General features: G+C 49.8%; 2 protein-coding genes across 9 annotated transcripts in view; one reads left to right on the forward strand and one right to left on the reverse strand.

The window, feature by feature from the left end:
- DEPDC5 (DEP domain containing 5, GATOR1 subcomplex subunit) overlaps positions 1–8,716 on the reverse strand; it is a 52,568-nt gene extending 43,852 nt beyond the window's left edge. For 3 of the 5 annotated variants that reach the window (XM_081966672.1, XM_081966671.1, XM_081966673.1), the window contains exons 1-9: positions 8,571–8,716; positions 6,809–6,979; positions 5,774–5,861; positions 5,247–5,293; positions 3,416–3,501; positions 2,485–2,568; positions 2,282–2,331; positions 1,222–1,291; positions 605–683 (exon numbers count right to left, since the gene is read on the reverse strand). In XM_081966672.1, coding sequence (XP_081822798.1) covers positions 605–683; positions 1,222–1,291; positions 2,282–2,331; positions 2,485–2,568; positions 3,416–3,501; positions 5,247–5,293; positions 5,774–5,861; positions 6,809–6,866 — 562 coding nt within the window. In that variant the 5' untranslated portion in view covers positions 6,867–6,979; positions 8,571–8,716. The remainder of the gene's footprint in view (positions 1–604; positions 684–1,221; positions 1,292–2,281; positions 2,332–2,484; positions 2,569–3,415; positions 3,502–5,246; positions 5,294–5,773; positions 5,862–6,808; positions 6,980–8,570) is intronic. The other 2 variants (XM_081966674.1, XM_081966675.1) reach the window with 2 other exon arrangements.
- Positions 8,717–8,900: 184 nt separating this feature from the next.
- PRR14L (proline rich 14 like) lies at positions 8,901–26,876 on the forward strand (the record flags this gene model as incomplete). 4 transcript variants are annotated; one of them, XM_081966667.1, is made up of 8 exons in its annotated part: positions 8,901–9,203; positions 10,955–11,039; positions 14,617–19,690; positions 21,797–21,868; positions 23,068–23,218; positions 23,652–23,758; positions 26,024–26,095; positions 26,374–26,876. In XM_081966667.1, the coding sequence occupies 8 exons, from the start codon at positions 8,901–8,903 to the stop codon at positions 26,651–26,653; spliced, it is 6,144 nt and encodes a 2,047-aa protein (XP_081822793.1). In that variant the 3' UTR covers positions 26,654–26,876. The 4 variants fall into 4 exon arrangements, with proteins under 4 accessions (XP_081822793.1, XP_081822796.1, XP_081822795.1 ...); XM_081966670.1 differs by having other exon boundaries at positions 21,800–21,868; XM_081966669.1 differs by having other exon boundaries at positions 14,620–19,690.
- Positions 26,877–26,980: the final 104 nt, after the last annotated feature.

Consider the following 26,980-nt stretch of genomic DNA (forward strand, 5'->3'; position numbering starts at 1 on the left):
AGGCACCGCCTTTGAGGGACAGCCTCCTTCCACGGGACTCCAAGCCCCACATAGTGGCAGAGCCTGGCTGTGGATTCGCCTCTTTTGGGAGGCCCAGTGGGCTCCTCTCTTGGCCCTTCCAGACCCGGGTTTCTCCACCCGGCTTTGGGGCTCTTCTTGTAGCAGTAGACCCTCCTGCATCTTTCCACTTCTAGGGGGAGCTGCTCTTGCAGTCAAAGCCCTGAGCCTAACCCAGACTGGTCCTCTGGGGCCCAGTGGCCGAGGCCCTGCCTGTTCTGGATGGCATCTGTGGGCAAAACTAAGACCAGCGTCTGCCTGAATTATTCACCAAGAAAATAGCTTCCTGCTTTCCTTTGTGATTCCTCCGTGCCATTTTTACTGACTTATGTGGGCTTTAAAAAAAAACCTTTTCGGGTAAACAAATTAAACTCTGCCAACAGATGTCCTAGTTCCTCATAATTGTTGAGGTTTACTAAAAAGGGAAGATCCTTCTTCTGCCGTCCGCCCCCTTTCTCCATCAAAGGAGAGCGAGGATGCCTTCGGCTGGGGGGGATGAGTTGCCAGGCAAGCCGAGGCTCAGCCGAGGGGGCCAAGGGATCCTCACCATAGATGTCGAAGTCCCACATTTCACAGCTCATCTGGATGAAGATGTAAACCATGGCTGAAGTCGAACGGAAGACCACCTGCAAGGCACCCAGAAGGGAAGGAGCTGAGCCTGGCCTGAAGACCACACCTGGCTTGCTTCTGCGCAAGGAGCCCCCTGCCTGAGCTCATGCTCCAGAGACCCTCACCCACTTCTTCAGCCTGAAGCGCTGGACTCAGAACCCGGAAGCTACCCGTGGGACTGCAATGGCAGGCCTGCTACAAGAACTCCAGCACTCCCAGCTGGGAGGGCAACATTCTTGCTTCAAATGGTTTCCACGTTTAAGATTTGCCCTCATGGCAGGTAAGTCTGAGAGAGCCAGTCAGCTGATGCCTCCATTCCTAGCAGGAGATACCGCAACACTTGCCTGCTGGCAAGGCTGAGCTGTGGCCCCGTGCCCCGCGAACAAGCCACGGGGGCCAACTGAGGGGGCCCTTAGCACCCTCCCTCTCCCCAGATAACCCAGGGATCTCCTGCAGAAGGAACGCTGGGAAGCAGCTTCCCTGGTTGTTAACTGCAGGGATTCCGGAGCTCAGCATTTGAGAAACGAAAGGAAATGTCTCAAGTCAGAGTCCTACCCGAGTGTCCTCGCTGATGTAGCCACAGGTGACTTTCTCACTTTTGACCCACAGTTCACCTGCCTGAGCCCTGCAAGGAAACCGAGAGAGAAGACTGGAAACACGGGGGAAACCTTGCTGGGAAAGCTGGATGTGAAAAATGGAGAACTGCTGGCCAAAAGGCAGGAAACAAAAACAAAGCAAGAGGGGGATTTTAACACTGGGAGAGTTTTCTCTCCCTCCAGGAGCAGCTTCCCCTCCCAGACCTTCATGGGCTCCTGCTGCTTTTATGAAAAGGACACAAATGCCATCCTGGGGCTAGCTTTTTCAACTTGCTTCACATTGTGACATGTGTACAAAGGGGTGGCAGGGTTTGTATTGTGACATGATTGCTTTCATCAGCCTCAGCCACTTGACCTCACTGCAGGGGTCTCTGTCCAGAAGTATCTTCCTCAGACCACCCATCAATGTTTAAATTCATCCCTCTGATTTGTTTACATGTCCCTTCGCTAATGATCAAAACCTCAACATGGTGCCTTTTAAACCTCCTTCTTTAAACAGAAAATAAATTCAAGGGTTCAAGCAAAGCTTCCTCTCCCAAGGAGATTCCCAGCGGCCATTCACCCTGGCCTCCTTACTCAGTGACTATAGTGCTAAAGTGCCAGGGTGTTAGCAGGGCAAACAGGCTTCATCAGCTGGCTCTGCCGTCAATTGAAGTCCCAAGCTGTGCCACCCCGGGCAAAACAAGCTCCAAGTACTTCTCCCTGCAGTCTAGAGCAAAGAGGAAGAATGGCGACCTTAGCAGATGCCACCTCCCTCCTCTGGTGAGATCTGGCTTGAGGGCCCATGCCCGTATTCTGGGAGGGGGTTTCACTGCAGCAAACGGGACAGATTTGGGCCTTGAACTTCACTAAGAGAAAAGAGCTGGGAACCACAGAGGTTTCCTTGGGAATGGAAACAGCCAAAGTCTGTCCTGCAAGGTAAGACCTGATTATTTGGAGAGACAGGCATTAATTCCTGCTAAAACTCAACTTTCTTTCTACGCACTGTGAAAGGGAGGAAGGCACAGCTGCGTACTCACCGAATGCCTGCATATTCAACTTTCTGAGTGATGTAAGCACACGTGCCAACCTGAGGGGACAAGGAAAGGAAAAAAGAGAACTGAACAATATGCACACAAGAGGACTTGCAGGAGATAAATAACGATTTAAGAAGCAAGTCCATTTCTAGCTGGCACGACATTTCTAGTGGGGAAATATTCAGGTCAACAGATGGGATCCTCACCAAGCTTTTCTTAAGGCGCCACATATCTCCGCGTCCGATGTACTGGTCCTTGAATGTCAGCTCCACTAAATCCAGAGTCACATCCTAGAAAGCAACATGAGGGCATTATGATTTCTGCCTCCAGCCTTCTCCCTCTGCCGATATTCCTGGGTACAGTTTTTCCAACCCTTATTACTTCCCTTTCCAAATAAGTTCAGGACATAAATACCAACAGCACTCAAGCATTTGTTAACTAACAGCAATTCTTTATCTATTACTGCAGGGTCTCCCAACCTTGCCCACTTAAAGGTGCTTAGATGTCAACTCCCAGAATTCCCCAGCCAGCATGGCTGCTGGCTCAGGAGCTCTGGGTTGAGCTCCACACATCTTAAAGTTGGCAAGGTTGGGAAATCCTGTATTATTGAGCACCAGAGGATTTTGCCAATTTCATAAATTTAGCCATCTTAACTCCTTGGCAATCTCCAGAAGAAAAAGCAGGGGACGGTTGAATGGGGTGAACATATAGGGCAAAAGACCAAAGCGCACATCAGAAACAGGCAGGACTGACAGCCAGGCTGGGAAAGGAGATCCACGTTTGCGGTGGCACTTATAGGGAAGGACCAGCCCAGATGCTGCTACTCTTAGAACTACTCTAGTCATCAGAAGGCTCAGCAAGGGTCAAGCACCAGAGAAATCAGGAGTGCCAAGCAGTTAAAATGGGTATGAATATTTATTGTAAGCTTCAATTCTCTACAAGAATCTGAACTACTAACAATCAAGGGAAATGAGTGGGAGTTAAGAACAGAAGGAATTCAAGGTGAGCTGGACTTAAATCTCTGGTGGGAGGGAAGGGACTCACGACTCCCTCGGGCTCAGCCTGGTCATCTCCCACAGCAGGAAGCTTACCAAGCATCTTTAGTGAAAGCTGAAGGGCAGCAAAAAGCTCACCCACCTTGGGATCCACAACGTTCACGTGGACATCCTGGTAGGGCCTCAGTCGAAACACCTGAGCAACGGTCTGATCAACACTGATGGTTTCTGTGCAAAGAAAGGAGAGAAAGTTGGTAGAATTGGAGGCGGCTTTCCATGGAATCACTCCAGCAGTAACATCAGAGCAGTGTTTCTCAACCTCGGCAAGTTTAAGGTGGGTGAACTTCAACTCCCAGAATTCCTCTCCCCAATTCCAGGCTGTGGAATTCTGTTCCACAAACTTGCTAAGGTTGAGAAACATGACATCAGAGGAACTGACCTGCCTATCAGGGTATAAAGAGTTGATCCACTGACCAATAACTGAGAATGATGAGCAAGCAGCCAAAGCAACACTCGGTGACAAAAACACCGACCTATCTCTGGGGTGATGCTGGGCCTACAGATTCCTGCTTCGGGGTCTGCCTCGTCCCCTATTCTTCTGACTTCTCTTTTTTGGCCTATTCAGAGCAAAGCAACAGCCTCCAGCATCACCTGCTTCAATCAGAGTAATCCCAATGCTTGCTTAGAAATTGCAAACAATGACCTAAAGCTGTGTTTCAGAAACGCCCCCATAGGCTCCAGAAAAAGAGAATAAAAGGCAGGGAATCACCGTACAGCAACTGGAGAAATGATGCTTTTGGACTGGTAGCACTGGCAGCAAACCAGATGCAAAACCTCCCCAACTGCCCTTTTGCAAAAGGACCTAAATATTCCCAGTGTGACCTCCAGTCTGAAAAGGCAACTTTCAAGCAAATGATGAACAAGCCCTGGCTTCTGACCTTGACCTGAAAGGATGATGACAAGCCAGGAACCCATCCTCCTAAAAAGATGGCTTGAGAGCCAGCCCCAGTGTAGGATGGAAATGGCATAAATGATACCTGTTCCAGAAATAATCAACAATGCCTGCTATTTGGGAAGTGAAGTCTGGCATGTCATCAGTCCCATCTAAACTTGGCAGTGATCAACGATTCAAGGTTCTCCCATACAGAACGGTGCCAATTCCCACCTGGCTTGAATTACGAGAAGGCCAACCCAGCAGTATCTCTCCCCAGTGATTCAGCCTTAAGAGGCTCAAGTCTCACTGCAAGCAATTGACCAGGGATCAAAGACCGACCATTGGAGCTCAGGGCTGCTCTTGGACTCATCATGACACCTGCTCCAGGACTGGAAGACGAAAACCCCAGACTTCTTCCAGATCTCCCAAAAGTAGATCTTAAGTGAATATTTTACTCTGCACCACGGGTGTCCAACCTTTTGGCTTACATGAGTGAAGGCTGCATATAAAATATAGTTAATGTATATAAGTCACATAACAATGTTAGAAGTTTATGATCTTATGGGTCCACAGCCACATGTGGCCTACAGGCCACGGATTGGATATGCTTGATCTAGACCCTTAGAACAGGATGATATCCTTGGCTGCCTCTGCTCTTTCCTGAGAAGAGATTTCTCTCGAGTGCAAAACACAGTCCTACCGACTGATGGATTTGTGCAAATTTGTGCAAACTGCCTAAGGGCCAAGCTCATTTCAAAGCTTATGGCACAGACCAGCTCCTCTGCTTATGAACAGTCCTCTACACGCAGCCTTGGAAGGTCATAGCTGGGCCTGAGCTAGCCCCATCTAATTTATTTCACCGGTAGGGTCACCACTGTGTGATGATATGTGGAAGGCAGAAGCTTTATTTTGAGCTTCTGCAAAAAAGGGGGAATAGAAATCAAAGGAATATACAATAAATTGCTCTCTCTGGTTAGTGGGTTAGTGGCTGGCAGTTAATGAGAACTGGCAGTTTTCAATACAGAGAGAAAAATCCCACCTTTCTGTAAGTCTTCCTTGAGCGACTTCACTTGCATGAGGAGTGGACTGGAAAGCAAGAGTGACAATCAGGAACAGGGTTTCTCCAGCAACCAAAAAGCACTTCGGCCAAGAAGATCGAGAATTTCAAATTTCCCATGCCTCTGGCCAAGTAAAACTCCCAAAGCAGTCCTACTGGTCACCATTTAGGAACATTTTGTTGCCCTCAAGCTTTTAAGGGTTTTTCATTGTATGTTCTTGGTTTCTACAAGTTTGTTAATAGATATAATATTATTACATGCTGATGTTTTCTATACCACCAAGAGCCCCAAATGGAAGCAGGCAATATCTGCCTTTTTGAAACAAAGCAACAGTCACAAGTCCTTCTCCATCTGACTGGCTGCCCCAGACTTCCCAGCAGCTCCCACTATTCTCCAGCTAAAGCAAAAACACCAGTTCAGCTTGTGGTGCTGAGGCCTTTCTAACCCTAACCGCCCCCCCCCCCCATCATGCATTATGTCCTAAAGCAGACCGAGCCACAAGAGTCACCTGTATTCATCATTGGGGTGGGCTATTTCCACTATATCTCCCAACTTGATCTGAAGAAATACTTTGGGGTTCACCATAAGTTCATCATCTGAAAAGGAGAGTTGGAGAAGAACCCTGTAGATGTTTGTAGTTTAGAGCAACTTTCATAGCAGTTCCAAAGTTATCCTCAATGCCACTAAAGCGGAGAAACCCAAGATAGGAGGAGTGCCCAGGTGAGGGAAATATACAGAGAAAATAGAGTGTCAACCGTCTCCCTCAGTCATCTAGCAAAGAAAGACTCCTGGCCATTTGCTTTTTCCAAGAATACACTTCACTAAAGCTTAGGTGGTTACAGAAGCAGCATATGCTGAATCTGAGATTTTTCTGTTCAAACAATGCCAAATAATTTTTCCTCTCACCCCCCCCCCCAAAAAAAAAAATAAGGTGCTTGTCTATTGTTCAGGAAACAGATTATCAGTTCCCGGCTCTGCATAGATAGTTGACCTTGGCTGGCTGGAGCTATTCACAAGGCTCAGCTGGGCTTCCGTCCTCCTTCCTTGCGGTTCAAACTTTCCCTCCTTCCGCCCCACCCTTGCTAAATTCACGGTCAGCTCATAGAGCTGAGATAGGAAAGAGGCAGCCATGACAGAGTTTTTAAATTGAGAAAACATGGCAAGTGAGAGCAGGGACGCTCACTTCAAATCCAAACCTCATCCTAAGAATAAACTAAGCAGGCATGTCTTAGTCTCCCTGCATATGATGGAACACATTATAAAGTTGGTCAGTTATAAACATAAATGATTTTAACACCTTAAGCAACCTTATTAGGGACAACGTCCCACTGAACAAGAGTGCATTTTTCCCCAGACTGCTTTACAAGTAAGTGTTATTATTATCATTCATCTGGGAACCTCAAATTTGCCCTAAAAGGCCTTGTTGCTCTCCAGACATTGCACAGCTTGGAAGATTCTGCACCCAGGGGGCAAAAGATTGATTAGTGTTTTCCTGCACCTTCAGGGCACCCAAGGCCCAGCCGCACTCAATGAGACTACTGACCGCTGCTTCCGAAGCCTTTCTTGTGTATGACAAGCTTGTAAACTTTGTTGGTTCTCATCTTGATTTCCAAATTCTTGATCTTCTTGATTATCACAAATCAGGCATTAGACAACTTTCTACTTTCCGCAGAACAAAGCAATACATGAGAAGCTATTCCTCTTCCATTATATGCTGTGAGGAAGCCAAAGCAAAGCAAAATAAAATCACAGGTGCCAACAGCTTTATATATTGTTTATTTCTGTACGATCATAGACTAAAGAAATAATTAAAATACAAAGCATCCAATAGAAAAATCCTTTTTCTAACAGATATGCCTAATTAGATTTTGTTCTGATCCAATGGCTTGTTCTGATCGATTTCCACAAGCAGAAAATTTGATCACTTTTTTGGAAACTTCATAAGAGTGATGTTTTAGCTGCCCATTAGGACCAACTTAAAAGTTTTACAGTTAAAGGGGAGATTAGCTCCAATGCCCAACAACGATCTTTCGGACAATTCAACTGAACATGTGTACAGCTGGTTCAATTTCAATATGCAAACACATTCCAAATAATCTTAGCAGGGATTTCTCACTCTCAGGAAAGGGCATCTAAGTGGCCCAGCGTAAGGAAGTGCCCTTATTTATGAGGGCACAAGAGGTGAGGAAAAGGATTTGGGAGAGGTGAAGTATCTCACTCACCAAGACAAGAGGGATGAGGCAACCCTCTGCATATCAAAGTCTAAGATCCCCTGCCTGGTCTCAGTCCAGACTTTTAAAATGTTGTGTTTATGGACAGCACGGCCCATTTTGGAAATCCACATTTGATTTCCTTTGGCCAGGCTGCAATGAGCCTTTTGTGATAAACAGCTTATTTTGAAGGAAAAGGAAGCTTTTGTCCCCAGGATGCCCCTTTGCAGGAAAGAGGATCACGTAAATGAGCCCTGGTGGTGAGAGTGGTTAGAATGCAGCACTTTGGGCTGCTTCTGCTGACTGCCGGCTGTCAGCAGTTCAATCCTGACCGGCTCAAGGTTGACTCAGCCTTCCGTCCTTCCAGGGTGGGTAAAATGAGGATCCAGATTGTTGGGGGCAAGAGGCTGACTCTGTCAACCGCTCAGAGAGGGCTGTAGAAGCCCTGGCATATAAGTCTAAGGGCGATGGCTAAATAATCCAGAGCTCTAAGGTCCCTCCAGCCCCCTTCACAGGTTGGGGAGCCTCCTGAAGACCAGGCCAGCCCAGCCTTTAAGGGACATCAACGGAGGCTGCCGTGCCAGGCCTCTTCCCTAGAAAAAGCCCACCAGCTGCGAGAGCTCATGCGTTTATCCTTGGGGGCCAAAACGGAGCCCCCAAAGCGTCCCACGGGCTGCAAAAGGCGGTCCCGGGGTCGGGCTTGGGATCTGGCGGCGGAGGGGCCACCTGCGAGGCTGCGTCCATCCTCCTCGCTCCTTATCCTGGATCGTCGCCTCAGGCCCCGAAGGCGGAGAGAGAGACCGGCGGCTCCGCTTCTACCGCGGGCAGCGCAGGGCCGACTCTGGAAGGCGCTGCTCTCCGCTCCTCGCTCGCTCTCCCCGGCAGAGGCCTCTCCCCTGCAAGCGGAGAAACCGCCGCCGCGCAGGGCGAGGCCTAAAGGAAGCGCCCGGTCCCAGCCGCCCTCGCTTCCTACTCGAGGGGACGCCGATTCCGGCCTCCGAGGCGTGGTGGCGGTCGGGGCTCCTGCCGCCGCCTTCACCTCCGCCTGGGTGCGGGGCGGGACGGGCGCGGCGAGCCGCTTCCTCAGCAACTCACCCGGCGGGGCCTTCGCCTCGGGCTCCTCCGGAAGTCCGCGCCCGGAAACCGCCCCTCGCCTCTCTATGCTCCCGGCCGGTGCCCGGATGAGGAAGGATGCGACCATAGAGCTGCAGCCCCAGCGGAGAGCGAGAGCGGCGCGATGCCGGAGCCGGCGCACTGGGCTGCGGCCTGCCGCCCATCGAGGTAGCCGCCGCGCCGCACCCGGCGGCGCTTTTCCCGGGGCCCAGGGGGGCTCCGGAGGCCTCGAGGTTGTCCGGGGCCGCCGCGTCCCCGCCAACAGCCGCCTCTCCGTCCGGGAACGGCCACGCCAAGGCGGCCTGAGGCGGGATGTCCTCCGCGGGGCGGGAGCTCCACGCCGCCGGCCCGGGGGACGCCCTGCCCGCCCAGCGCCCCGCCTCGGCCGCCCCTTGTACGGCGCCGGGGGCCGCGGGCGAGAGGCCGGGCTTGGCGTTGCCCCGGGAACCGCATGGCCGGGACCTTCGGAGGCCCCGCTCGCCCGGCCAAGCCTCGCCCCCGCAGCAGCAGCAGGAGACGCGGGGCGGAGGCGGCTTAGAAAGGTGCGCGGAAGGCCCGAGGGAAGGCGCCCGGGCGGGGTTGCCCACCTGCGGAGGAAGCGGGCGGGCGGGAGAGGTAAGAAGCGGAGGTCGCTCTCAACGCTTGGAAGGCTCCCCACCCCCAGCCAGGAAAGGGGCTCTGCTGCGGCCAAAGCCTCCCTTCGCTTTAGCATCTCCCGGTGCCTTAAAAATGAAATCTCCTTCTTTTCTTGATGCGTTTATTTATAATACTTTTAGGCCACCTCCAAAGTCAAAGGACTTTCCGTGCTTTCCGGTGCAGACATAAGAGGAATAAATCAGCCGTGGAGGGATTAGAATTGAAGCCAGGCAGAAGAGCACAAAAAGGAGAGCAACGGAGGCGAAAAGAGAAGAAAAAGCCAAGGGGGCCCCAAAGGGAGACCCAGAAAGGCTTTCCCAAGACAATTCCTGGGTTTAAAAGGTTCCCAAAGGCCCACAAGGAAGCGGCCAGAGCAGCCCCACTGAAAAGCACCTTCAGCCCCCCAAACTCTGAGAAATGGGCAATTAGAAGGTGCAATATATATTTTTATATAAAATAAGAAAGTTAAGAATGGTGAAACCCAAATAAAACATAATCGAATGGAAAAAAAATAAGAAAAATAAAAAAAAATAGTTAATTCTAGGTGATAAATAAGTAGAACGTTGTAGCTGCTTATAGAATGTTTTCGGTTTTAAAATGTTTATTCGTTAACAGATAACTCATCATGACATTTGACTAGACAAGTACTTTCAAACAAATATAGTTAAATGAGAATGTTGGTATAGTGATGGTATAAAGATTTTTGATTTAAAATGTACAATTCAATTTGAATGAAGTATAAAGAATGATTGTAGTAACACACAAAATTTAATTGTAACCAATCGACATGCTTTCTGGAAGATGTAATGAAGAGTGTTTTTGTGTGTGTTTTCAGTTTAATTAAAACAGTAAAAAAAAGAAGGTGTAATATAGTGGACATTAATAGGCGCCAGCCTGGCATACAGGGAGGCCCTGGGGGTGTTGAAGGGCATAAAAACTCTCTCTTAATACACAGAATTTAGGTATAGGGCTTTTTTTTCCAGGGTCCCAGGGAGGATGTCCCAGCATTTCTCTTCTCCATTCTGCAGGGCAGCCAGGAGCTAATCCCACGTTTCAATATGTTTTACTTCCCTTTGTACGTATGTATATATATGTGCCAAATAGGTACCATCTCATGCATTTGATGGTTGAGTGGGGCTCTCGCCTAAAGAAGCTGCTATGCTACAGAAATAAATCTGTTGGGATTTAAGGAGCCACAAGGCTCTTGGTGGCTGCAAGAAAGTAACATGGGCAGCAGTCCTTGAAACCAGCAAAAAATATTAGACTATTAGAAAACTGAAAGCTCCTTGAGAGATGCAGTTTGGAGAGAAAACTGCTCCTCCAACTATTGGCGGCTGGTAAATCTCAGACCCTCATGTTGTTGGAAGTCGGAGGTCAGTTGATTTTAGAAGGCAGCTTGTGACTCTCTAGGCACAGGAGTCTGAGGCCCATTTGGAACCAGGCCGTGGAAGCACAAGCGAGCCCATGCACAGTTCCACTTGTGTGAATGGCCGGTACGCGTGCCTGCCACTTGCACAAATGGAGCTGCATACGCAGAACCACCCCCTCTCCCTCCCACCCCTGCTGATCTGCAAAGCCAGACCGGTGCTGTGACAAACCTGCCTCCGAGCACGGATGGGCTGGGATGCTGTTGCTCTGCCCGGAAAGGTTTTCGGGAAATTCTGACTTTCCCCACAGCTCTGCTCGTCTTCCTAGTGTTCTGCCAATTAACTTACCTGCTTTCCTTTCAGAAGGAGTTCCAGCTGACCCAGAAGGGGAGAGAACGCGTTTCAAGTCCTTCCTGCCTTGAAATAAAAGACTTGCTGCAGAAGCTAGGTACGATCATACACATTTTTGTGGTTTTGATTTGCAAACGCAAATGTTGCTGCTAAGACCCATTTGAGGTGGGGAAAATCTGCTCCCCACTTCACTGTGACTGAAAGGCACTCTGTGTGTGTGAACGTTCCATGTATATATATATGAATATGTACCTGTGTATATACCGGTACATATATACATATATCATACATGCTTGCATACATAAATAGTTCCTGTAGTTTTCTTGGCAAGATTTTTCAAGAGTGGTTTGCCCTTGCTTCCTTCGGTCAGGCCTCCCTGAGTAAACCAGACAGGAGACACGAATAGATGACCTAAATCTACTCTCATATTGACACGTTGACATATTTTTGAAAATCTGAAAACACAAACTTCCCGCCTGCCATTTTTAACTATATGTTGAATTAGGGCAGGTCCTTCATACATTACCTTCAGTGAGCGTGCAAAACAGTGCCTGCATTTCCTGCGTTGGATCGGGAGCACATCTTTCTCCTTCTGTCCTGGCCCCTTTCCCCAGAGGCACAATTGAGAATGTTTTAACAAACTGCACCCCTGTTTGCTTTGGTGGTAGCAAATAGAAAGCCCCTACAGAGAGAGGTAAGGATAGCTGAGATGATTATAAGACGCTCACTTCCTGTCATTCAAGATACTGCTTATAAGCGCTATGTGCATAGAGCTCGAAGCATTGTTAGAGACCCCACGCACCCACTTTAGGATCTGTTTCCGCTGCTTCCCTCCCGGAGGAGGTTTCAAAGTATCTATTGTAGGATTACTAGATTCTGGAGCAACTTTGATCCATATGCCACCCCTCTGGCATAAAACTCTCGGGTTTCTTTTTTCCCTGCCATGTATATGTATACATTCAAACTAGACTGTGACGTTTCTCTGTGTCATACGTGTGTGTGTGTGTGTGTGTATGCATAATGGTTATCTTTTAGAAATATGAATGCAACAAAATTTCATTTTAATGTATGCTGATTAGTATACATTTAAAGTGACAATAACATTTTTATTCCGTTTCTGTTTCTATTTTTCTCTTTTCTTTTCTTTGCTTCTCTGACCATTAAGCCTTTGAGGAGCCCTGCCTCTCTTGCCAATTGTTTCCTAGGCAGCCTCTTCTCTCCCTACCTCTCAAGGCCATCCCTGCATTCCATTATTTCACTCCCCCCTTCAGACACTTCCAGCATGCAAAAGAACTTGTGGGGCCTCTGGTTGAGGCACGTTCTGCCCCAGTTGCTGTGCTGGCTGTTGGATGGCATTCTGAAAGTTAGTCCTCTGCATCTGCTTGCTGCTGATGCTGCCACAACATGGCTTCCAGATGCTCCTTGGGGATCCAAAGCCATTCTTGAAATTCCTCTCTTTGGAAGGAAGTAGAAGACTTGCAAGGTTAATGTTGGCTTTCCTGAGTAAACCAGATAGGAAATGTGACTGGATGAGCTAAGTTTACTTTATTGTCAGGCTGCATTAACAGATTCTTGCAAGCCTGAAAATGCAACCTTCCCTCCACCCCCTTTAACTGCTAGGTTGATTAGGATGGGCCCTTCCAGAGTTGGAGGTAGCTGCCTCTCTTGTCCGATGGTTTCCTAGGCAGCAGCTGGCCTTTCCTTTCCTCAAGGTTATCCATGCATTGCATCACCCAAAGGGACTGGCCCAAGGTCACCCAGCTGCCTTTGTGGCCAAGGCAGGAGTAGAAGGACAGTCTCCTGGTTTCTGGACTGATGCCTGCACTCCCTACACCAAATGGACTTTATAAGTGTGTGTGTGTGTGTGTGTGTGTGTGTGTGTACCTGTCTTCACTATTCTGAGGGATGGTTTTACAAGCATTTTGCTTAGCAGTGCCTATCATTCCTTACTTTGCGTATAAATGCAAAAGATTTATTGCCAGTGGCTTAAGCCCTTGGGCTACATTGCTAGTGTACCTAAGCAGGGATATTATAGCTGGGCTAGCGAGGGAGTACCATCAAAGTGAAGTCATGCAGTATTTCTCGACCTCAGCAGCTTTAAAATGTGTGGACTTCAACTCCCAGAATTCCCCAGCCAGCATCTAGCAAGATCCTTATCTAAAAATGTGGATGACCTCTTTTTATTGAGAAGGATAATAATGGTTCATCAGTTATATTGAGACTGTCAAGTTGCTAGCAAACTTCCCCTTCACCTGGCCCATGGATATCAAACTCGTGACGTCGTGTTGCCGTCACTTGACGTTTCACAGTGATTTTTCCCTTCAGGGAGTTGGGGTGGGCGTGGGCTGCGTTTGACACCCCTTCGCCTAGCCTCACGGCTGCCCTCTGCAAAAGCTTCCATGGTCCTCAATGGGGGAGAAGGTGGGTCCCCATTCATGAATTTCTCCAGTTGAGCAGCAGAGATTAGTTCCCTCCTAGGATTGTTTTTTTTTTTTTTTAATGTATATCATACGTTATGGGACGTGGTGGCTCAGGCTAGGATGCTAAACTTGTTGATCAGAAAGGTCGGCAGTTCAGCGGTTAGAATCCCTAGGGCCACATAACGGAGGGAGCTCCCGTGACTTGTCCCAGCTTCTGCCAACCCAGCAGCTCAAAAGCACATTAAAAAATGCAAGTAGAAAACTAGGAACCACCTTTGGTGGGAAGGGAACAGCGTTCCATGCGCCTTTGGCATTGAATCATGCTGGCCACATGACCACGGAGACGTCTTCGGACAGCGCTGTCTCTTCGGCTTTGAAACGGAGATGAGCACAGCCCCCCTAGAGTCGGGAACGACAAGCACACATGTGCGAGGGGAACCTTTACCTTTACCTTATATTAATGAAAAATCAATTACTAATTTATTAACTGGTACTCTGCCCAACTCTCAACTAGGCAACTCCAAACGATCCAAATAATTACAATAAAACAAAAGGGAAAGTTAAAAGATGGAGCCTCCTTTGGAGTGGAAAAGATGCTCCCGGCTCCTCCTCGTCTTTGGCCAGGATGACTTCTGAGTCCCTCCATTGATTCCTGCCCTGAATCAGGGACACCTGAAGCTTCCTCTGGCTTTCATCATAGACTCTGCAGTAACGCCTGCTGAATTCTAGAACCTTCTTGGAGTTCTGGCACGTCCACAGAGCAGCGGGTGTCCTGCTGATGCCAGGCCTTGCGTGGGGGGACCTCGCTGTGCAGAAGTCAGGCGTGGCTGCCATGAACCGGAGCCCCCCCCTCCCCTCCCCCGGCTGCTCCTCCACATAATCCTCTGTGTGGAAACCTGCAGGCAGGTGGCGACAGGAAATGAAGCTTCCTTTCTCCTGCGTGCCAAGGGTGGCCTTTTCCCGGGTTTTGCCTCCAGGGCACCTGCTGAGTGGATGAGGACACTGAGTCCTTACATTTATGGGTGTTTAGGAAGGATTCCCAAGGGGTTTTTTTTTCTGAAAGGTGGGGGCAGCTGAGGACTTGCTTCCTTTGAGGGGGGTGAGGACGGGCACCGCGGAGAGGCAGAGTGTTAGGCACAGGAGCCTCTGCTGTAACATGGTGTGTGTGTGTGTGTGTGTGAGGACAATCTGGATTAGGATTGTTTCAAAAGAGGATGATACCACCTTAGTCCTGTTTTCCTTTTGTGTTTCTAGAAGAAAGCCCAGCGAAAGTGCAAGTGGCGTCTGAAAAGCCATCCAGGCTCCCGAAAGAAGCGCCAGGTATGAAGGCTGGTGGGACTGGGCTCTATTGTAACACGGGAAAGCCCAGGGCCCAAGCGAGGACAGGTGCGTGCTCAGGTGGAGTTGCAGTTTCAGGAAGTGGCAGCTTAGCCTCTCAAGAGCCTCTCCGTCCTGACTCGTCCAAAGAAGAAGGAGAGGAACTCTCAGCCTGTGCCAGGCAGGCTGCGGAAGAGACGTTTCGGAATTTAGGCCAAGAAATGAAGGCCGTTTTTAACAGTCGTTCATCAGTTCAGCAAAGAGCATTTGGCCCACCCAGTGAACACCGCCTTGCTCTGCCTTTGGATGTTTGCCCACCAGGCACGAGGCTTGAAACCACAGGTCAGGCCTTGCAAGGCAGCACACCTTGGGGGGAGCGCATGGATGTCTCCGAGGCGGCCTATGAAGGGCAAGGGGGGAGCTTCAAGAGCAATCCGAGCGGTGGAAGGATGGACGATCTGGGAGCAGCCTCTGAGCTGCAAACGGCTGAGGCTCCGTTGCAGGCAGGGAGCCCTCGGGGAGAGCTGTCCAACAACGAGCACAAGGGGGAAGACGGCGTGGATCTTCCTTCCAGCCCTGTGCATAAAGGACATCCAGTTGCCATCCAGAAAGGGCCTGCTGTGCACAGCTGCTGCTGCTGCTGCAAAGGGGGTGGAGAACATTTTCCTTTGGAACACGGCAGATTTCCAAGACCAGCTGGACAGCTAACCGTGCCAAAAGACCGGCATTCCGAAATTGGCCGCTCCCCCCTTTGTGATGTTGCCCAGGCAGCCTTTGAAGATGAGCTGAGAGTGAGCTCTTCAGAGCCCAGCGGCATCCAAGATTCTCTCCGCCATGAAAAACGTACCACTTTGGGGAAAGGAAATGGAGCTCTTTTGCTGAAAAGAAAGAACTTTGGGTTCTTCCAGAACAGTTGCCGTCTAAAGTCTGTTTCTGCCTTTCCCAGCTGCTTGGCTCCCCAGCTGGGCTTGGGGGGAAATGGCTTGCCCCTCCGAGTGGAGCCCAAGGACAGTCTGAGGACAGCCCTCCTGCTCTGTGACTTTGCTCTGCCTCGGGATGCCAGCAGTTCTTTCCGCCTCACGGAGGTCAGCCTGCTTGCTGATGGAAAAAGCCTTAAAGTCCCTCAACCCCCTGGCCCACCCCCATTTGCCCAGAAGGCTGGCCCAAGCGTAGGTCCCGGAGGGCCCCTGGGCAGCCTGTCTCCAGAGGGAGTCATTGTGATGCGAAAGGCCGGGTCCTGTCCTCATCACAAGAAAGCATCTGCTCCAGGTCAAGCCAGTGGCAGGCTCCAGGCGGTAATGAAGGAAGGGGCCTGGGAGACGGTCAGATGGGTGCTGAGAGGGGCAGGGAATGGGGAGGTAGCCATGGAGCCCTTCTGGAGAAAAGCCCTCCTCCGCTTGAGTGACTGGACCGTGAATGATCTTTCTTCTGCTCCAGAGGAGATCTACGCCTTGGCAAGAAATCTCTTCTTTGATTGCAAGGGTCTACAAAAAGGCAGAAGAGGGGCATCCCCCCAAATCTCTTTCAGCTTGGGAATAAGCCCGGCCCTTTTGGAGTCCAGCGCGAGATTCTTTTCCCTACAGAAATGTTTCATTTGGTCTCCCTACAGAAATGACTGGGTGGGCTTGGACTCAGCTCCTCCCCTGGAGGTTCCTTGCTCTAATCTGTCAAAGGCAGAAGCTGAAAACAGGCGTGTTAATGGAGGAGATGCTTTCGATGGTTCAGAAAGTATTCTGGAGAGCAAGAGTGATATTTTCCCTCCCCGTGAAAGAGGAGAAGTCCGCAAAGCTTCACTTGGCACTGGGGCTGGTGGAATGAAAACAACGGAAAAGGCAACAGGACAGAACAATACTGGGTTGTTTCTTAAGCTGGCATTTGATGGAGACCTGAGCAGAACTTTCCTTCTTTGTAGAGCCGCTTTTAGAAAAGGTCAGTGCCTAGAAGAACAAGAACAATATCGGATTCACCCCTCTTCCCCAGCATGGAATTATTTAAATGAAAAAGGCTCTTCTTTATGTACTAAGCGTTCAGCTCGGCAGAGGGAACCCATTTTTTATCAGATGAAAATATTTCTTTATCCGTGTTATTTCCTTGATAGTTGCACCTTGTTTGAACAGAAAAACGATTCGCCAAAGACAGAGTTTCTAGGATGCCAGCAGCCTTCCTTCATTTTCTACAATAAACTAAATCATCGTGATTTGCAAACTGTGATTAGTTCGGCTATAAAACATGTCCGGTGTAGTAAAAACGAATCATTGCATTCAAAGATGGAGCGGAAGGGGACTCCTCCGCCAGCTGCTGCACTTTTAACAGAATATCATCACGGTCCATTTCCAGAAATCATCATTGAATCATCCAATAACAACAATAAGGGGTCAGGATTTACTGGCAACCTGCTGAATGAAGATTTTTTAGAATCACAAAGTCCCAGGACACTCTGTGGATGCCCAGAGTCTACTTCTGAATCACTGGACCGGAGTGATTTTGCGAAGAATCGGGCTCCTCAGTCAAAGACCAACGGTCTCCATTCTGCCTCTGAATCAGTCCACAAAAACCCATCAGAGAAGCTCAATTTTAAAAATGGATTATTGTCTGCCAGTAAATTGGCTTCATCTCCTTTTCAAACAGCTTCTGCCAAAACTAAAGGCCAGGAAAGAAGGAAAGGACTACTTTTAAAACCGTACAGAAAAAGGAAAACGTCTAGTTTGATATCTGCAGGCTCCCAGAATAAAAGAATGTGCTTCTTTCCAAAAGAGGAGGCAGCGTTAACCTTCCCTTCTCTGAAAGCTCACGGCTCTCCCCTTGCCCTGCTTGAAAGAGGGGCTGATGGCTGCAGCCGGCCTTTTGGCTTGGAGAGCGAAAGAGTGAGCAGCTCCCCCAGACGAGAGGTGGCTGCAGCCTTCCCTCTGACCAGCAGGAGGACCTGCCAGCCCTTCAAGGCTCCCAGAGCAGAGGCGATTGTACCCCTGTATCCTTTAGAGCAGTCCTGGGAGGCAAAAGAGGATTTGGGAGCTGACCCAAGAGAGGCCGGCCTGACGGCTGAGATGGCGGAAGGATTTCCAGCTCGCTTTCTTTCTGACACTGAACCGTCTTCAGAAACCCTCCTGGAAAATTCAGTGCTTCCTTTCAGGGGTGGGAAGGTCACATTTTTATTCAAGGCCGCGATACCCCCAGGACCCCCCCTTGGCTCAGCTGAAGACATTTCAGAATCTGATTCCAGAAAAGCCAAAGATTCCCCAGAGCCGTTGGTTACGTGGTGGCATGTGGGGAGCCCGAATTGTGCACTGCAGGCTAAACTTTTCTCTGCCTCAAGGAAAGCGGCAGAAACCCTCAGCAGCTCAGGGTCCTCACCTTCTGGCCCCAAAGACGGGAGGTTAGCAAGCTCCCCCACATGGCCCAGGGTTAAAGGAGGACGTTTGCTGAGGGTAGGGAGCGGCCAGCAGCTGGCAGGAGGCCCAGAGAAAGGACCAGACGAGCGTATCGGGAGGGGAGATTCTGAAGCAGGGCCTCAGCCGCCTCCCCCAAAAGCGAAGCCCCAAGTGGGAAGAAGGCTTGCCATTGGACAGCCTCCAGGCAGTGTCTCTGATGAGAAGGCTGAGGATCCGGGAGGTCTCGCACGGGGCACTTTGGCTTCTCTAGGAAGGGCCGGGCAGAAGAGACGGCAGCAGGAGCCCCCTTTCCACACGCGAAGCGAATCAAAAAGGCAAAAGAGGGGCCAGAGGTGTGGAGAGATGGCAAGCCTGAATCTTCTCTTCCGGAATCGTAGGTGGCAGGCCAACTGCTGGCCTAACTCCATGGGAGCTTTCGGCAGCTTCGCTCGAGCTGTTGGCTGCGATCAGAGCAGAGGCACTGTCATCTTTGGGTCTTTGCGCCTGCGAAAACCTTTTCCAGCATTGGGGAAAGTGTCCAGAACAGCCTGCATAAAAGCTGGCATGCCACGCCGGCTAAGGGCACCGAAACCTCTGGCGTCCAAGGGCCCCCCTGAGACGGTCCCCAGGGAAAAGGGGGAGCTTGTTTATTCTGCACAATCAGCAGCCCCACCAGCCATTCTTTGGGACCCCCCAGCAAAGCAACAAGGCCACCGGAGCAGCTCGCTGGCCACCTCCTGGCTCACCGGGCAGCCCAAAGACGCCACCTTGTTGACGAGACTCTCCTGGTTAGCTGAGAAATTGCTGCCCCCTCCATGCCTGCCCTTCCCACCTCGCAGGGCGCTGCTTCCTTCAGCTGCCAAGTGGGGCCCGCTTAGGAGGAGGAGGAGGAGGCTGGAAATCTTCTCCTTCGTCAGTTTAAAGTTGAACCCTCCTCTGAGGCTCAGCAGCCGCTGCTTCAAGATGGGGGGCTCCCAGCCTCTGCCCGTTTATTCCGTCGAGTCGACCCTCCTCTGTTTCTTTGAGCTGAGCAGCGACAGTCCTTGCGGGTGCAGCACTCCGGTTTTCCCTGTGTCTTTCCATCACCAAATGGGCGTTGGCCCCACTGGGAAGCTCCCCAAGACTGGGTCCCCGAGCCTCATCCCCAGATTGGCCCTGGGGAGTCCACAGCCTCAGCAGCCCTCTACGTGGAGCCCCTCTTTCCTTCTGCCTCAGAGCTGCCCAGATATCACGCCAATCCAGACAGACGCTGAGCCCAGTTCCACGTCGGCCCCCAAGGAGGGAGAGGCCGTTGCTTGCAGTCCAGGCTGCCCGACCCCCGGCCTCCCTACAGCCTTAGCCTTGTTCTCCCCCGGCTGCTTCCGTGCTTGGACGAGGAGGAGGAGACGCCCCAGCAGTCGAAGCCCAGCGGTCCAGCGGCTGAGCCTGCTGCAGTTTGCTCGAGGCTTCAAGGAATTCCAGTGTTGCACTTGTGTGTCGGCTGACCTCTTCTCTTCCTGGCCCTCTTTGCTGGGCAGCGCTCTGTCCATCTGGCGCCAGCACAGACCATCCTCCCATCTCTCCGATTCCACTCCTCTGCATTCCGGTCCCAGGAAGGGACAAGCAGCCCTCCCTGCAACGGCCGGCCTGAGCCACCAAACCAGGTAAAGCCCTGTCCTCCTCCTGGGAATCAGCCTGTCTCTCTCTCTCTCTCTCTCTCTCTCTCTCTCTCTCTCTCTCTCTCTCTCTCTCTCTCTCTCTCTCTCTTGGGTGGGAGGCCTTCCAGGTCCTTCCTTAGGCATCTTGGGTAAATCTGCTTCTTCAGGGGGACCCCACTGACTCTGCTTCTCTCCCTCCCAGCCACCATGAGGGCTGTTTGTGGTCCACAACAGGGAAGTATGTGCCCAATACTTCATTGCAGCAGACATCTTCCATAAGCCTTTGCTCGGCAGCGTTAACTCCACAGGGCTCAGATTTACAAGTAGATGTAGGCACCTAAATCCATGTCTGGTGCTTAGCCCTTACAACGGGTCAAAGTCTTAAACTTTGCAAAGGGACATCCAGCCTCCAACTCCCTCCAAACGTTCTTATCCTTGTTGGGATTAGGAGCTTGTTCCCGTCACCCCTGGCAAACTCCAAGCCAGGCTCTGCTCTTAGAACTGAACTCTCAACCCTTAGAGTCAAACCTAGATTCCGCCTCCCAGAGCTTTGCAGCCCTCCAAGCGGCTTACGAGTCAGCCTCTTTCCCCCAGCAATCTGGCTGCTTCCTGGTCCTGGCGGTTGAGTGACAGTCCCCGTGCCTGCCTATAATGGTTGCAAATGCCCAGGTTTTGCCTCCTGCTTCCTCCTCTGCTTGTTGACCTGGAGGCCTTCTAGTCCAACCCGCTGCTCAAGCAGGAGACCCGAGACCATTTCAGACAAACGGTTATCTAATCTCTTCTTGAAAACCTCCAGTGACGGAGCCCCCCACAACTTCTGGAGGCAACTTCTGTTCCACTGGTTACTTGTCCTCCCTGTTAGGAAGTTTCTCCTTCATTCCAGGTTGCTTCTCTCCTGGATTAGTTTCCATCCATTGCTTATCCTGCCTTCAGGTGCTTTGGAGAATAATTTGACCCCCACTTCTTTGGGGCAGCCCCGCAAATATTGGAACCCTGCTATCATGTCAACCCAAAGGGCAGTAAAATCGGCTCATTAACACACTCCTCACACACACAGACCTCAATTTGCTGGGAGAAACGGTGTGGCATCTATGCCAGCGTCCCAACTATTTAGCCAACTGAGCCATGCCCTGGTGTTTCCAGGAAGATGCCCACACCCGTCTTCCCACTAGATCAGGCCTTCCAATTCCTGCAAGCGTTCTTCCTATGTTTCAGCCTCCTGGTCCTGCGTGAGGCTTCAGTCTTGGGCCAAGGTTAATCCTCTCTCACGTAGAATCAACCTCCTGTTTTTGCCAAAGCAAAGATGGCTTCGGAATGGCCTTTCCACCAAGCCCTGCAGTAGTTCCAGCCGAAGCTTTGATGAAAGGGAGGAGCCCTGGGCCCCAAGGCTCAGAGCTGGGAGGCAGGAAGCGTTTCCCCCGCATTGCCCCCTCCACGGCCGAGCCAAACGTTCACCGCTTGCGGCCTGCAAGTGGACTTGCTCTTGGTCCATCTGAAGGGCTCTTGGAAGCTGAGAACTCAGTCAATCTCTCCAGTGTTCAGGCAGAATCCCTTGCCCTTTGGGCTCAACCCATGAATTTGCATTGGTTGAGGCTCTTGCTTCAGTCCAACTCCTGCTAGGAATGCCCTTCTGGAGGCTGGCCTTTCCTACCCATTTCAGAGGTCCTGGCAGAGTGGGAGGGAGGAGGGCTTGGTGGTGGCTGGGATAAGTTTTCCCTTGTCTAGGAAGCCATTGGGAGACGAGCTGCTGTCAGGGGGAGCTTCCTCCTACCCAGCTCAGGTGTCCATTTTTACCTCCAGCACAACTTCTGCTTCCTAGACCAGCGGTCTCCAAATTTGGCCACTTTTAAGACTTGTGGACTTCAATTCCCAGACAAGTTGGGACAATGCCCCAACAAGTCTTAAAGTGGTCAAATTTGAAAACCCCTGTGCTAGAAAGCTCTAATTCCACTCATTCCTCCTTGCAATATAGATTCCCTGGGGGGAGAGGGGGCGACTAAGAAGTCAAATTAAATAAATAAATAAATAAATTCAATGAATCTCATCTCATTCTGTGTTATGTTCTAATTTTCTGTTTGTTTTCTGTGATTCTCCCCCCCCCCCCCCCTTAAGCAGCCTAAGCTTGCCTCCCCTGGTGCCCGGCCTGCCAAGTGACACTTCCAGGGCTGTGAAGAAGGATGTGAGGTCAGTGCGCTCCTCCTCTACACCCCCCCTAAAAAAAAACCTTAGACACAAGAAACGTTTCTGTTCTGCTTGCCTTGAGGTCTTCCTTTATCCGTGTTTCTCCTCCCTTTTAGAATTTATTCCTTATTTCTGCGCTACCATCTTACCTAAGTGTCTCTGGGCAGTTTACATAATACAGGTAGTCCTCAACTTACGATTAGCCCCAGATTTCTGTTACTAAGCAAGACAGTTGCTAACTGGGTTTTGCCCCATTTTATGTCCCTTCTTGCTACAGTTGTTAAGTGGATCGCTGCGTTGTTAAATTAGCATATGTTGTTAAGTGAGGGTCAGTTGCCAAGCATCTGAATATTGGTCACGTGACTGTGGAGATGATGTGACGGTTGTTAAGTCTGAAAACTGGTCGTAAGTCACTTTTTTCAGGGCCATTGTAGGTTTGAATGGTCCCTAAACAGTTGGAAGTCGAAGATTCCCTGTCAAAGAATCAGAAGTAAAAGGAAAGGTTGAAAAGGAGGTAAAGTTAAAACTTAAAAGTAAAACCTAAAAGTTAAAAAATTCAGAAGGCAAAGGAAGCGTCCTGAAGCCACCGGCCATGCCCAGGGTTGCCCTGTGTGCCCCCAGCTGGGGAGCCTTGGCAGCTGAGCCTTCAGGAGGGCATGGAAGCTGGGGGGCTTTTGGGGGGCTGCTTAGCTCACAGTTGAGATACTGGTTGGAGAACTCTTCTGCTTTAAGTCTCCCACTGAAAGGGGGTTTCTCTTCTGGTTAATGAAGGGGACTCCGCAGAACTTCCCACCGCCTCTTCCTCTGTTTATTCAGATCAACTGGGGCAACCCAGGTTCCCTTTGCAACCTACTTTGCCCTTTTCAGTTGCTCAGGGCTCCACCAGCCCCGATGTGGGAGTTGACCAGGCTGAGTGGTATCAGTTCGGAGTCTCTTCATGGCCACGAGAGAGTCCAGCCCACCTTGAATTCCATCAACTCTTCTCTCTTCTCTAACCTGCTTTGACTGTTAGTTCAGATTCTTGCAGAGTTTAAGCTTGCAATAAACCTTGATATTTAGTTGAACCGCCTGGATTTCCTGACCTCCGTTTCTTGCCCTCTGACTTTCCTTGCCATGCTTGACTTTACTGCCACTTTACTGCCACGGTATCTCAGCTCCAAACTGGGCTCAGCCACCTTTCCTTTCCTTTGCCCCTTTCCTAGGTTGGAATCCATTTTGTCTGTGGTGTTGCCAACATCTTGCCAAGCTCCGGAACCGGCTCACCCTCCTTTAGGCTTTCCAGCTCTTGGCTCTGGAGAGGGACACGAAGCTTCTGCCCCGGCATTGCCTAAGACTGGAGCTCAGCTGCAAAAAGTAAGTGGTGCAGTGCAGAGGAGACCTCGCACAAACTCAAGCTGGCTGTCGGGTGCTTTTCATTGCTGCACGGAGACCGTGTTTTTGTTGGTAGAGTAAGTGACCGAGGGTGGAAATGAACGTGTGAGAAGGAAAGCCTGCTGGGGCTGAAGGGGATGGAGATGGCGGTTACTCTCAGTCAGCATCAGTTCCAGGGCCGCCTCATCTCTAAGGGCCCCTGGAAGCGCCAGTGTGGGGTTCCGCATAAGGGTTGGGAAAGCCACTGCAGGGACCCCTCCTGTCAGCATGTGGTTCTACTGTCTGTCGGCTCAGCCATTCAAGGACTTGAGGGAGGAGACGATGAGATCATCCTTCATGTGAACCAGAGGGGCAGATGGGGAAAGGCACATCTGGACTAATGCTGAAAATGTACGTCTCTCTTTTCTCCCCCAAGGACGAGTCGGAGAAGAGGCCAAAGAAAGTGTCTCAGATCCGCATTCGGAAGACGATTCCTAAGCCAGACCCCAACCTCACCCCCATGGGGCTTCCCAGACCAAAGAGGTAGGACCGTTGCTTTTGTCTGCCTGCTTGCTTGGCACCTGTGAAGTCCTAGGAGCTTCCCAGGATTGGGGAGGATCGGCATATCTAACTGAAGTGCTTTCCAGGGACGGGGAGGGTGTCAGGAACGACAGGGGGGTTACTTCTCTGAAAGCAGCCGAGAGGTACCCACAGGTTGAAAAAACCCAGATCGAGAAGGAGGAGCCAACATCGCGACGATACGGACGTGCGGACTCGATGCTCCGAGACTGCTGCCAATACTTTTGCCGCTGGGTGGTCCAATCGGACCTAAACTGCCCCGTAGAGACAGTGAACAGGAAGAATACGTCTTGCTGATCTCAGGGACACCGCAAAGTCCCTGATTGATCCAAGAGAAGTTCTTCAGGCTGGCAACAAAAAGTCCAGCCTCAGGCTGATGAAGTTGGGACGGCTCCGGAACGGAAGAGAAGCGGAAAGAGAAAGTGTCTCCATCTGGTGAGGAAACTATTGTTTTGGAAAAGACTGCCCAAATTTTTTTAAAGAAAAAGTTAAATTAAATCCAAAAGCAGAAGAAAATAAGCGGCAGAATTAACCTATATTGGATTGCTTTGGATAGTGTGTTTAATTTTACTTTGTGAATTGAAGTGCTTGCAAGTCTTTTTTTAAAAGAGAACGGATCAGTTTTTCTTCTATTTTTTTATTTTTATTTTTTCACCTATGGATTAAAGTCGTCGTCTTATTTCAACAAGGACTTTTATTACTTGCTATTAATTCTATTTGAGAACTCTGTTTCTTTTAAATTTGAAATAACATTAGAGAGTGGGAATACTGCCACTTGGAAGCTGGAGGCTTGAGTTTTTGGAACAATGCACTTTCCCTTTTCCTTTTGATCTCACTGACTTTGAATCTCAAGGCTTGGCAACTTGTTTATAGAAAGTGATAAGCAAGGGCACAAATTGTTTTTACAGGTGCACTTTGAGAGTCTTACTGGCAGTGGGAGAGGAAAAGAAACAGAACCTTATTTTTTGAAGATTATAAATGAACTTGTGTTTAAGCTAATTTAATATAAGAAGTTTTGAAAGCCAGAGTGGCAGTATCTACTAGCTTGTCAAAATGGCACAACATTCAAAAGAAACAATAGCTTTGCAAAACATCTTGCCTGGAATTCAAAATTTATTAGAAATAACAGAGAGAATTGAGAAGAAGATGGAAAAAATAGAGTTTATAACAGCAAAAAAATGATGGGGTCAGTCCCAAAAATTGAAGGGGAAAATGATTATAACGACAAGACAACTGATTACTTTACCAGTGGAGTGAATGTGGTTGAAAGTGGGAAAAGGAGAGTATGGAAAAGGGAATTAGATCGACAGGAACTCTACCCCAGATTTCAAGGCATGGAAGAAGAAAAAAGAGGAAAAAGGATGGATTTAAGGAGAGAAAATTTCTCAGAAGCACAATTGACAACCAAAAATAAGCTGATTAAAATAGCAGATGGAGGGCATCGAGATTACTTAAGTGATGCTACAAGCAACAAGCTGCAGAGAGAAGTCCACAAACATTTTATTAAGGAAATAAATAGAAGATCAATTCCACAAATGACAAAAGAAATAAGACTGTATTATTACTGGAAGGATACAGGCTGATTATATGAAAGTTGATAATAAAAAATTAGGATGAGATAGGGAAAAGACAACCCCCGAAGGAACAAGGGGCCAAGCTGTAACCGGCAGCACCTTGAATTGGATCTGGCCCCTGCAACACCCAGGTGTCATTTAGCCGAATGAGTGTGCTCCTGTCGGCAAATGGGCACCAGCTTCCATACCAGCTGTAGCTGGAAGACACATAGCAGAGATAACAAGGCTGTCCCATTAACAGGAGTGGTTGGTCCAAGGGATTCTGTGATTGTGTGCCAATATCGTCAGTGGGATGCTTGGGAGAGAGAGGTGGAGCAGCCGTCCTACTGGAAGGGGTTGAGACCAGCAGAAAAAGTGTTGTTTTATGTGCATTTGCTTATTTAAATACTTTAAAAACAGTTCTGGACTCCATAGGTAGCTCTGCAGCTGAGACGATGACGCTGCTAACATTTGCAACAATTTGATGCCCTCCCTGGTGGGACGAAGAGTCCCTGCCTGAGGGGTCTTGCTTCACCCAGGCATGATAAAGCAGCTTTGCTACATAGCTAAATGTCTTCTCTTCTCTGACTAAAGAATGGAAACTGCTCTTGAAATGTGAGGTTACTAGTTAACGAGATGAGTTGGTGGTGAGTTGCTGCCTCCTTTTGCCTTCCAGGTTAAAGAAGACCGAATTCAGCTTGGAGGAAATCTACACCAATCAGAATTACAAATCTCCCCCGGCAACCAGGTTGGTTCCCCAGCAGGGAGTCTGTAGACAGCACAGCCGTGGAATGGGGGATTTGGTGATTTGGTGCAGAAAGGAAAGTTGTGGGGAAATGGCTTGAGTGGGTCTCCCTTCGACATCTGCTCCATGGCTGCAGAGGTGTATACATCCCTGTGCTCCGTGGTTTGAGAAAACATAGCTGGCTTTGAGCCCGGTTGCTAATTGTGTACAAGGGCTTTGGGTCCTTGCTCAGATTACAATGATGATGCCCGAAGTTTACCCCTTTGGGGTTTTTTTCCCAGGTGCCTGGAAACCATTTTTGAAGAGCCAAAAGAGAAAAATGGGTCTTTAATCTCTATCAGCCAGCAGAAGAGGAAACGGATTTTGGAGTTCCAGGACTTCACCATTCCCCGGAAGAGGAGAGCTCGTAGCAGAGTCCGAGTGATGGGCGGCTACACTCGGGCACAGAAGGCGGCCATAGAAGGAAGAGAACTGGACGTCCTCCTCATTCAGAAACTGACCGATCTTGAGACCTTCTTTGCCAAGGAGGAGACACGGGAAGAAGCTTCGTCGTGTAGTTGAGTTTGGGTCGATCTGCCGGAAGAGCTGGTGGCGCTTCAATGACCGGGTGTGCCTGGAGGGGGAACCTTGTTTTCTCAAGTTTGGACCAACCAACCTGACTGAACCATAGAGTGATATTTTCCTACATGTTGGAGGAGAATAATTAATTCCTGTTAACCTTATGAAAGAGCCCTGTCTTTAGCCTCCATTGTCACGAGGAATTTGCATCTGGGGGGGGGGGGTTGGGGTTGGTTGTTGTTTTTTAAATAAAAAAGGCTAAACAAAGGCTACAGCACCTTCAGAGACATTAGGATTGTAAAGACTTCCCGAAGTTAGCTGTGGGTTTGA

This window comes from Natrix helvetica (genome assembly GCF_964273705.1).
Source record: "Natrix helvetica genome assembly, chromosome: 14".
Classification (NCBI taxonomy): Eukaryota; Metazoa; Chordata; class Lepidosauria; order Squamata; family Natricidae; genus Natrix; species Natrix helvetica.